This window comes from Pezoporus occidentalis, unplaced genomic scaffold (genome assembly GCF_034315485.1).
Source record: "Pezoporus occidentalis ecotype Australia unplaced genomic scaffold, CSIRO_AGI_Poc_V1 ctg29, whole genome shotgun sequence".
Classification (NCBI taxonomy): domain Eukaryota; kingdom Metazoa; phylum Chordata; class Aves; order Psittaciformes; family Psittacidae; genus Pezoporus; species Pezoporus occidentalis.
In genome coordinates, this window is record NW_026914829.1 from 292,341 (window position 1) to 304,550 (window position 12,210).

A 12,210-nucleotide genomic window follows, 5' to 3' on the forward strand; every position below is an offset into this window, starting at 1 on the left:
GAAGCATTTTGTTAAGCCAGGAATCAAGATCAAGCAGTTTATAACACAAAGGTAAATGTAAAGAAGTAAAGAAGTGGAATGTGCGTTGCTAAGATGAGTAAATGTGTCAATTCTGGTGGTTTAAACCAAACTTCAGTGGTTTAGTTTCACTAAAATGGAGTTTAATAATCACTCACCCAACAGGGCCATCCACAGCATGCATTCACAGCAATCTTTTAAGTACCCTTCTTGAAACTTTTCCGAGCAGCATTTATGGTAATACTTCACAGTGCAAAGATTTCCAGAAGGATATCTGTAGGATGTATTCCCCACATGTATAAAATTAATTTCCAAGTGCTGAAGTGGGAATAGTCACTTGCTCCAAGCTCTGAAGAGTGAAAATCAGCCTGCAAGTGAATTGCTTCTGTGCAGCTGTGTCTGGCACACAATGTCACCTTCAGACTTGTTTGCGTCTGCAGACTAAATAGCACAGTTCAGTGACAGCAGATGCCCAAAGGGAATTTCCTCAGATAAAAAAAAAAAAAAACAAACCTGCATTGCAAGGCTTCTGGTCAGTTTGGGGAATGCTGATCTGGGTTGCTGCTCTTCCTGTTCAAGAGAATTTGTTTTCTGGGTCATTTGCTTTTAGCTGGCCTTTAATTTCCCCCTCCCCTCCAAATGAAAAATGTCATAAAAACTGTACAAAACACACATATGCACACTCACATGCTGTCGTGGTTTAAACCCAGTCAGCCATAAATCATGCAGTCACTCTCTCACTCTCTGCCCCCTTTTCTTCACCCCACCCCACCCCCCCCGCCCTGCTCCTGGAGGGATGGGAAGGAGAATCGAAGGAATGCAACTCCCACGGGTTGAGATAAGAACAGTTTAGTAACTAAGGTATAACACAAATCACTACTGCTACCACCAATAATAATAATGACAAAGGAAATAACAAGGGAAGAGAATACAACACCTCAGCACCAGCCGACCGATAACTCACCCCCCAGGCCTGACCAAGCACTGACCTCCTCCAACCCTGCAGTCTCCCAGTCCTTCCGGGTAACTCCCAGTTACATCCTGGGCATGACGTGCAGTGGTATGGAATACCTCTTTGGTCAGTTTGGGTCAGGTGTCCTGTCTCTGCTTCCTCCTGGCTTCCCCTCCTCCCTGGCAGAGCATGAGGCTCACAAAGTCCTCAGCCAGACTAAACATTAAGTGTTATCAGTTCTGTTCCCAGGCCGAAAGTCAAAAACATAGCGCAGCACCAGCTACTAAGAAGGATTAAAAATGACTGCTACTGCTAAACCCAGGACACATGCTATTAACTTCACTGCTGTATTACCAGTTTTTCAGATTCATATTTTCATCCTTGAGTAGTGAAATCACTTTTATTATTTCAGATCAGGAGTACAAGTTACTAGAAATAAGCTAATGGGCCCATGGCTCCACGACTACTAATACCACAAGGCAAATAAAAGGAACATAAGTATTTACTGCAGCTGGGGAGGGGAAGGCATACACCTGAACTACCCATTATGTGGATCACTAATTCCTCATACAATAGTTTTCCAGACATCGAGAGTCTTTTACTATCACCTTAGCTCAGCTGACACTGCACTGCTCTGCAGTTCCAGCACCCCTCACCTTATCCTCCTTGCAGTTCCCAGTTTCCTGTAAGGAAATTGGATTGCCTATTAATGAAAACATCATTAACGTAGAACTAGCAAAACATGTGAACTAAATACACAGGAGCATGCAATTGCACTGTGTTGCAAGTCGAGCAAGTGGGGAAGAAAACCAGCTTGGCTGAACAGGGAACTCCTCATGGAGCTCAAGAGAAAAAAGAAACCATATGATCTCTGGAAGTAATGTCAGGCTTCTCAGGAAGAGTACAGAGCTGTGGTTCATTTATGCAGGGAGAAGACACAAAAGACCAAAGCTCAATTAGTTGAAACTGCCTAGTGTTGTGTCAGATAACAAGATAGAGTTTCGAGTATGTTACTAGCAAGTCTAAAGAAAACATTCGACTGATACTTGTTGAAGATGGTCATCTGATTAATAGGGATGAAGAAAAAGCATAGGTATTCAATATAATTTTTTCCTCAGTTTTTAATAAGACTGACAGACTTTGGGCTGCCCTGAGTTGGAGGGCAACAAGTATGGGAACAGTGATTTTCCATTTGTGGACACTGAAATTTTGAGACACCATTTATTTCAGCTACATGTTTACAAGTCTGTGGTGCCTGCCGAGATTCCTCCCAGAATTCAGAATGAACTAGCAAACATTACAGCAGGGCCTCTCTTGATCATCTACTAAAGGTCTTGGGAGCCTGGGGAGGTCTCTGCTGACTGGAATGTCATTCAAATCCAAAGAAAAGGGCATGAGGGAAGATTTTTAGTAAGGCTTTTGGTATTGTTCCTCACAGTCTGAAGATGTTGTCCAACTGGGGGATGAGCAGGTACATGCTGCCCTGGGTTAAGAACTGACTGAAGGGCAGAGCTCAAACGGTTGTAGTGAATGGGCTATACCTGACAGGCAACTATTCACCAGAAGTATTCCTCCAGTTTCAGTTCTAGGGCCAATCCAGTTCAAATGAAAAGGATTTACTTATGCTGGAGAAGTTCACAGAGAACTGTCTCCTGTGAGATGGACCCTATGCTAGAGCAGAAGAAGAGTGTGAGGAATTCTCCCTCTTAGGAGGAAGCAACAGCATATCCAATGTGTAGTGGACTGACCACAGCCCATCACAGCTTGGAAGATTGGAAAATCCAATGCTCAGTAGTGATTTGCATTCCTTTTTCAACATCGCCTTTGCAAATATGTGAGCTGGTATTTAGGAGGACTAAATTATACTCATTGTCCTGTGTATATGTCTGCTGATCCCGAAGCCAGACACTGAGCTGATAACTGTACACAATTAGTCAATGATAATATAAAAAGGTGTATTATGCAATTGTAATTCTATAGCCTGAAATCTTCATCTTTTTCTATCCCTTTCATCTGTCTTGTTTTTTACAATGTATTGTAAAGCTAAGATTCAAGATACATTAACTGTGAACACTGAAAGGAACATTAACTCAGAAAATCCAAAGATAATGAAATTATTATTCTCTTTTTTCTTTGTCACTTTATTTTCTCGTCTTTGTTAAGATTGTTATCAAACTATAATTTTTATTTTTTTTTTTTACCTCCCACTTCTGTGCTTACTTCTGATAAGGTATGCAAAGGGAAATTTAGACAACCATATTAATATATTTGTATAATGTGATAATTTGTCATTATTTGTTAGTGATTCAATGGGACAAATCATACCTTATTACATGTTCAGTACCGGGAATGCAGAAGAGAACAATGATGAATGGCATAGGACTGACAGACACAGAGCACAATCAAAGACAAAAAGTTCATAAGAGGCCTCAGCTCTCTGGCAGAGTGGTGTGTGGTTTGGGCACAATGTTAACTGGAGTGTGTTTTTGAAGGTTTATAATTAGAGCCATTGGGACACATTTCTCAGAGGTGGCAGTTCTTTTAATGGGAGAATGTCTATTTTCTTTTGTCTGCCTGAGTTTTGAGTGAATATTTCGGTGCACTTCTGTTTACAACAATGTAACAGAATCCACGAGATGGCAGTAGTTGCCAATAATTCACTTGTATGAGAAACCTATTCACAAGAGCTGAAAAATAAAGATTACACTCAGAGGAAAGCCAAACTATATCTGCATATATTTAAAATATTACAACGTAATGAACTCTTAGTTAATTATCAGTTTTTAAGTTCTAAAATGGCTGTTAAATAGAATTTGCAAATACATATGTTAAAGAGTTTGCTCTAACACTGAATTTATTTTTTAAATCCAGCTATTAATATTAGCCAACCGAGTTTCAGTGGCACAGATGCCTTTGGCTATACCTCATTCCTGGCTTATTCTACAATCCCAAATATCACCTTCTACTATGAATTCAACTTGAAATTTCATTTGGCAAATCACCACTCAGCTTTACAAGATAACCTTATTTTTTTCACTGGACAGAAAGGTCAAGGTAAGCTTTATTTTTATTACCTATCCTTACAGTCTTTGAAAAATACATTAAACAAGTACTTTAAAAGCACACAGAGGTTTTTTTCTTGATTATTTTTAGACTATAATTTCATTAGGAGGAAAATAATCTCTCTGATACTATACTCTTTTGTAAACACACGGTAAACAATCAGGCTGTATAAATTTTTCTTTTCATTAAGAAGTATAACTTCTTCCATTCATTAAAGTCAGCAGTTAATCTGATACTTGAGGCAGCGTATTTCTGAACAAAATAAATGGAAAACAGAATGTTCAAGTTCTCGTTTCAGGCATAAACATAAATTTCATTATTGATTACATCTATTTGGTGTGCAGTTTTGAGAGATGCTGCCTCAAATCTTCTTCCACTGATACGTTATTGGAAAATCAATCCATCCATCCAATATGCTGCAGTCACCCTGCATTTCTTCTTCCTGTGTTCTCAAACAACAGCCGCAGGAGTAACCATGAATTGCTGCTGTTGTCACAGGGCTGCACTTCCAGGGCCCACAAGACTCTAAACACTGAAATCCAACCCTGTGGCAGACAGAATTGGACTCTGTTATTTACGTAAAATAACAGACCCTAACCCCTGAAGTCACTCAATGCAGGTTAACCCAAGCTAGCTATCAGTAAGTTGTGCTACAGTCTGTGTTGCATAGTATCCAAGTTGGTGTGATTAAAACAGATAAGAAGCAGGTTATATAAATCTACTTACATCTGTACTAAGATTTTAGCATTGCACTAAAGTTTGTCTCAAAAAGACCTGCCTGCAGGTTTTACCCTGTAATGTCAAAGTCATGTGAAATGTAGGTCTCACAACCACATATAGCTGAACTGAGAAAAAACAGTTCTTACTGATGTCATTTTTATCAACCAGAATGCTAGCATTCTGGGCTTATTATACAGTTGTCTGTCAGAAACCTGGAATTTTATTATTTTCATGTAAATTTTTGTGAACACTGACATAGAGTAGTAACACATTTCTTCAGCCTCATGTCAAATGATGGGTAGGTAGCAGAGCACCAGCTGTCGGCAAGGCTGAAAAACAATGAGATGCCTGGTAAATCACAGGTTTATTTATTTTCTCCTTAGTTTAAATAGCTTGGGAGACTGAGTAACCCATTTCAATTACCAGAAAGCAGTATTTCTTACCAAATGAACTTTGCTTATTTGACCAAGTGAAGATGCTGTTGTTCTGACAATAATGCTCACACCATGAGGAGCATGAGAATTTGCACAGCCTCTGATCTTGCCATAAGGAAGTATTTTTAATATTCTCTTTTCATTTTCCCCTTTCTCCACTTTATTTTATTTCTTATAGCGAGCATTCCTTTGCAATACCCTACCTGATTCCCCTGTTTCACCATATCTGCATAAACCACAGACACTGATGTCATGGATAACCTCTGGTAAATTACTATCAAATGTTGTCTAATACAGAGATGTATAAGATCTTCCTCTTACACCCACAAAGTCACTCTTGTTCTAATATCTCACTTAAAACCAAAATTCTCACAGCTATCAGACTAGCAATACTCTTGAGGAGAGGAAAGGTGTGGGAAGAAGCAGCAGAGAGAAACAGTTGTGTACTGACCACAGACCCCCATCCCCATGCCTCACTTGGTGTTAGGGGTGGGGAAGAGGGGACTGTAGTGAAGAAGTGAAGTTGGACCCTAACATATGTTAAGCTTATATAAATAGCTGTTATGTTAAGCTTATGTAACAGTAAGCTTCTGTAAGTGGTAGTTATTCTGTAAGTAGGAGTAATAATGTTAAAGTAAAAGCAAACCCACCTGAGATTATTTATACACACAAAACATTTGTTCTCAGTGTGAATTATTTTTAAATGATGTTTACTATAACTCTATGTTGCAGGACACTTAAAACTGGTACATATAAAAGTGTGCTCTGTCAACAGCTGCAGGGTTCAAATATTGTACAGTAAAAAATAGTTTGAAACAAATAATTCCAAGTTTCATTTGCTGCCCTCTTGAAATGAAAATGTATTGTCGTATTTTGTGTGTGTTTCCCCAAAAAAAAACCCTAAACATTTCTTTCAAAGGACTTTTGCAAATGATAGCATATGTAGTCCTATTTTTAAAGCAGTTATTTACTTCATATTTTCAAATGAAGTACTTGTAAACTGAAAATTTAAGAAGACTTCAGGGAATTAAAGCGTTCTGACCAGGGAAACTTTAGTAACAGAACTAATAACAGATACAAAAGCAGAAAAAGCAGGAAATATTTCCTCCCTGAAGTCCATTTATTAGTGTATACCAAATAACCACCATTGGTTTTCATAGCAAAGGTATTGAAGCCATTTAAGTTACAACCTTGAAAGTATAAAATGTTAAAACATTTTGGATCTGATTCTATTTGCAGTTATATTAGTGTAAGAAAAACAAAGTTAATAAAATTATGCCTTTATAAGATTAATGTAGAAGTAAAAATCAACTGGTTTTGAATCCCAAAATAAGTCAGTCAGAAATCAACAAAAAGAATGGTAATTTAAGATGGCCTTATTTCTTTGAAGCTTACTCAAGAATCTGTTTTCCTCTCCATTCTTGGTACAGACAAGGAGTAAGTTGAAAGAATCAAAGCCAACCAAACAGCGAAAAGCTGTCTTGTTTAAGCAGACTACTAATTAGCCTTACCTTCACAATCAGATCAATTTTGTGGAGCATGGACATTGTTGCATTTCTTTTATGCGCTTAATTTCCAAGAGAGCTTTTTAAAAATCCAGACAGCATTTTAAAAAACACTTTGTCTTTAATGTGCCTAGTTTTGCAGGCCAAAACAAGCAAGCGCATTGTGGACACTGCTGAAAAATAGAAACTTTGGTAATAATTAAAAAAAAAATTGTTATTTTCAATTTGGAAGTTGTTCACTGGTAGTGTGCCAGTGTAACTGAAGGCAATGTGGTTTCATTCAGTCATGAACAAATCACTGTAATAAAAATTAACAGCGTTTGTGTTGTATTGAACTGAATGTAATTGAACATTTTCTACAGAGGCTGTGTGTTCAAATTCTTTGGAATAAGTTTTTCTTTTTGTATAATTCATGGTGCATCAAAATAGTAACTGTATAGAAAAATCAAACTTCTGCATAGAAAAAGCAGAGTACTGTGTTGTTGTACCTGTGCATTACTAGTGCAGCATGCTCATTTAGAGCATGTGAGATAAGTGGAATATAATAATTTTGGACATGAAACAGCAGTATGCAGAGCTTCAGTGGGAGGAGGAGATATAAGTATCATTGCTTCTTGTGGGGAAAAGCCAGCCCACTTTATCTTTTCTGAATGAAGCAAATTCCCCATGCACTTGGAGCAGGGCCATCAAGACCCATATTTGATATGAGGGCCACCATATGTCACCGCAAGAACAAACAGGAAGAGACCTTCAATAAAACAAATACAAAATGAAATAGTCTTAGGAAAACACGAAAATATCAAATAAAACACCATTTACTGGCATGAAATTGAGCACCAAATTGATTGAACTCACGGGAGAGTTGTAAAAAGAACCTGATGGCTTTGAATTTCAATTCATAGAATCATAGAATAGTTAGGGTTGGAAAGGACCATAAGATCATCTAGTTCCAACCCCCCTGCCATGGGCAAGGACACCTTACGCTAAATCATATTACCCAAGGCCTCGTCTTGAACACTGCCAGGGATGGAGCATTCACAATCTCCATGGGCAACCTATTCCAGTGCCTCACCACCATAACAGGAAAGAATTTCCTTCTTATATCCAACCTAAACTTCCCCTGTTTAAGTTTGAACCCGTTACCCCTTGTCCTATCAATACAGTCTGTAATGAAGAGTCCCTGCCCAGCATCCCTATTGGCCCCCTTCAGATACTGGAAGGCTGCTATGAGGTCTCCACAGAGCCTTCTCTTCTCCAGGCTGAACAGCCCCAACTTCCTCAGCCTGTCTTCATACAGGAGGTGCTCCAGTCCCCTGATCATCCTCGTGGCCCTTCTCTAGACTTGTTCCAACAGTTCCATGTCCTTTTTATGTTGAGGACACCAGAACTGCACACAATACTCCAGGTGAGGTCTCACAAGAGCAGAGTGGAAGGGCAGGATCACCTCCTTCGACCTGCTGGTCACGCTCCATTTGATGCAGCCCAGGATATGGTTGGCTTTCTGGGCTGCAAGCACACACTGCCAGCCCATGTTCATCTTCTCATCAACCAACACCCCCAAGTCCTTCTCTGCAGGGCTGCTCTGAATCTCTTCTCTGCTCAGCACCTGTAGCTGTGCCTGGGATTGCTCCAACCCAGGTGGAGGACCTTGCACTTGGCATGGTTCAACTTCATGAGGTTGGCATCAGCCCACCTCACAAGCGTGCCCAGGTCCCTCTGGATGGCATTCCTTCCCCCCAGCCTATCAACCGAACCACACAGCTTGGTGTCATCGGCAAACTTGCTGAGGGCGCACTCAATCCCACTGTCCATGTCACCAACAAAGATGTTAAACAAGACCAGTCCCAACACCGATCCCTGAGGGATGTCACTCGTTACTGGTCTCCAGCTGGACAATGAGCCATTGACCACAAATCCTTGTGTGCAGCCATCCAGCCAGTTCTTTATCCACGGAGTGGTCCATCCATCAAATTGATGTCTCCCCAATTTAGAGACAAGGATGTCGTGTGGGACAGTGTTGAACGCTTTACAGAAGTCCAGGTAGATGACATCAACTGCTCTACCCCTGTCCATCAGTTCTGTAGCCCCATCATAGAAGGCCACCAAATTGGTCAGGCAGGATTTCCCCTTAGTGAAGCCATGCTGGCTGTCACCAAGCACCTTGTTGATTTTCATGCGCCTTAGCATGCCATTCAGGAGAATCTGCTCCAAGATTTTGCCAGGCACAGAGGTGAGACTGACTGGTCTGTAATTCCCCGGGTCATCCATTTTCCCCATCTTGAAAATGGGGGTTATATTTCCCTTTTTCCAGTTCTTGGGAACTTCACCTGACTGCCATGATTTCTCAAATATGATGGCCAGCAGCTTCGCAACTTCATTTGCCAGCTCCTTCAGGACCCGCGGATGGATCTCATCAGGACCCACGGACTTGTGCACATTCAGGTTCTTAAGATGGTCTCGAACCAGTTCCTCTCCTACAGTGGGCACAAGGTCTTCATTCTCACAGTCCCTGCATCTGCCTTCCAAGACTCGGGTGGTTTGGTCAGAGCCTTTGCCAGTGAAGACCGAGGTAAAGAAGTCATTCAGAACCTCAGCCTTCTCCAAATCCTGTGTAGCCAGTTCTCCCGAGAGCTTCCTGAGGGGGCCTACATTCTCCTTAGTCTGTTTTTTTAATTTGCTACGTACCTGTAGAATCCCTTCCTGTGATCTTTAATACCTGTAGCTAAGTTTAATTCTAACTGGGCCTTAGCTTTCCTAACCTGGTCCCTAGCTTCCCGGACAACATCCCTGTACTCTTCCCATGCCACCTGTCCTTGCTTCCACTTATTATAAGCCTCTTTTTTCATTTGAATTTTCCTCAGGAGCTCCTTATCCATCCAAGCAGTTCTCCTGGCCCTCCTGCTGCACTTCCTTCTAGTTGGGGTGCAACACTCCTGAGCTTGTAGCAGGTCATCCTTGAATATCAACCAACAGTCTTGGGCCCCCCTGCCCTCTAGGGCTGTATCCCATGGAACATTCCTAAGCAGGTTCCTGAAGAGGCCAAAGTCTGCTCTTTTGAAGACCAGGGCAGTGAGCTTGCTGCACGCTCTTCTCACTGTCCTGAGGATCTCAAATTCGAGCATCTCATAATCGCTGCATCCAAGGCTGCCCTGGAGAGTCACATTTCCAGCGAGCCCTTCCCTGTTGGTGAGCACAAGGTAAAGCATGGCACCTCCCCTTGTTGGCTCCTCTATTACTTGCAGAAGGAATTTGTCTTCCGCACAATCGAGGAACCTCCTGGATTGCTTGTGCCGGGCCGTACCATCCTTCCAACACATGTCAGGGTGGTTGAAGTCACCCATGAGAACAAGGACCTGCGAGCGTGAGGCTTTTCCTATCCTGTGCTTTATCCGCAGGTTCTCCTTGATCAGGCGGTCTGTAACAGATCCCCACAGTAACGTCTCCCATAGCTATATTCCCTTTAACCCTGACCCACAAACTCTCTGTGGACTGCTCACCTGTCCCCAGACAGAGTTCCATACTCTTCAGCCTACCCCTAACATAAAGGGCAACTCCCCCTCTCTGCCTGCCAGGCCTGTCTTTTCTAAAGAGCCTGTAACCTTCCATTCCAACACTCCAGTCATAGGAGCCATCAGACCATGTTTCTGTGATGCCTATTATATCATACCCCCATACACATGCACACATCTCTAATTCCTCTTGTTTGTTCCCCATGCTAGGGGCATTTGTATAGAGGCATCTGAGCTGAGCTCCAATTGAAGCCGGCTCATTGGCTGGAGCAGCTGGGATATCTCTACATTGCTCCAAGCATTTATTATAGGTTCTGGCAACTGACTGGGTGTGTTGGAATTGAATGATGCCCCCCCCCCCCCCCAACACATCTAGTTTAAAGCCTCCTTGACCAGTCTGGGAAGCCTGCTACCAAAACTGCTCTTTCCCTTCTTTATCAGACCAGCTCCACCACCCCCCACTAGACCTGGCCTACAAGCTTGGGTCCCATGTTCAAGACACCCAAACCCCTACTATGACACCACCCTTTTAACCAGTTATTAACCTGGCTAATCCTCCTAGCTTTTTTTTAGGTCTTTCTGTGTATCCTGGAGAACTGACAAAAAGACTATCTGAGCTCCAGAGCCCCTAACCACCTCCCCCAGGGCTCTGTAGTCCTTTTTTATGTTCCCCAGGCTACTGCTATCTATATCCCTAGCACCCACATGTATCACCAGGAGTGGGCAATAGTCCATGGGACTTACTAGAGCAGGCAGCCTCTCTGCCACATCCCTGATCTATGCCCCCGGTAGGCACAGTAGGCAACACACCTCCCTTGAGAAGGGGTCTGGCCGGCAGACAAGTGCTTCTGTCCCTTTCAGTGTAGAGTCCTACTACTACGATCCACCGCTTTTTCCTGGCAGCACCAGTAGAGATCTTCTTTAGCAGTGCATCAGCCGGCTGTTTCTGGCTCGAGTGCATTTCCTCATTAGTCCCCTGCAGGACAGCAAAGTGGTTCTGCGTGGGGACAGGGGATTTAGGGGGAAGCCCCTTGCTTTTGGTTGTCCTTTTCCTTCTTTTTTTGTTGTTGTTTTTTTTTTGTCACTAATTCCCAGCTTCCCAGGTTAACGGCCTCCTTCTTTCCTTCATGAGGTAGAGGTGAAGGTCGAGGCCCCTGCACAGTTTGGGCGTGGAGCAAGCATTCCTGCTTCCTCTCAGCTTCCCTAAAATCTTGCAGCCTATTGACAGCGCCCCGCAGCTCAGCCCCTGCTGCAGGACCTCCACCAGGGAGCACCGAGTGCAGCCCTGCCCATCGTGCACCCTCCCCTCACCAGACCAGTGCAGGCACTCTCTACACCCCGAGCTCTGCCCTGCAGCCTCCCCTCTCACCGGCTCTGTCTGGGTGCCTACGCTGGCCACCGCCGGGGCAGCCAGGGCAGAGCTCCCGGACCGGGCCCTGCTCATAGGACGAGTGCTCACCATCCTGCTCGAACCGCCCCCACAAACTGCCTCACCGCACTCCGGGTCGCTCGCGCTCCCTGGGGCAGGTTTTTACCCAGTCAGGGCTGGTGCCGCTGCTTCAGGCTCCGCCCCGTGTGAGTCAGCTGCTCGCTCTCGTCAGCTGAGCTGCCGGCTCCTGGGCAGGTCCTGTCGAGGACTTGAGGCTCCCTTGGTGGCTCTTGTCGCTCTGAGTTGAGGCTCCTGGACGCTGATCTCCACCCGCTCCGGTGTTGAAGGCGTCCTCTCTCGAGCTACTCACCTCAGCAATTGAGGACATCCTAAACCAAGACTGGGAACTTTCTTTCCTTTTACCACTGTTTGTATCCCGGTTCTTTTACCATACTGAGAGTATGTGCAAAAGAAAAGATAGGGTTTGTAAAAAGAAACCGGGTGATTGTGTTTTCTTTAACACGATATAACAATGGTAGTTCCACTCGTGCCTACATGAGAAGAGGGATCGAATTCTCTTCAAAGACGCTGGGCTTAAAATCCATTTATCTGGATGACCAGGAATAGGTCCAAGAATTTA

The 12,210-nt window shown here is 43.2% G+C and overlaps 1 protein-coding gene across 1 annotated transcript in view; it reads left to right on the forward strand.

Annotated features, from left to right (window-relative positions):
• Positions 1–12,210, forward strand: part of EYS (eyes shut homolog) — a 286,523-nt gene that overhangs the window by 239,007 nt on the left and 35,306 nt on the right. Inside the window, exon 12 of the mRNA XM_062626098.1 lies at positions 3,842–4,024. Within this exon, the coding sequence (XP_062482082.1) occupies positions 3,842–4,024 (183 nt within the window). The remainder of the gene's footprint in view (positions 1–3,841; positions 4,025–12,210) is intronic.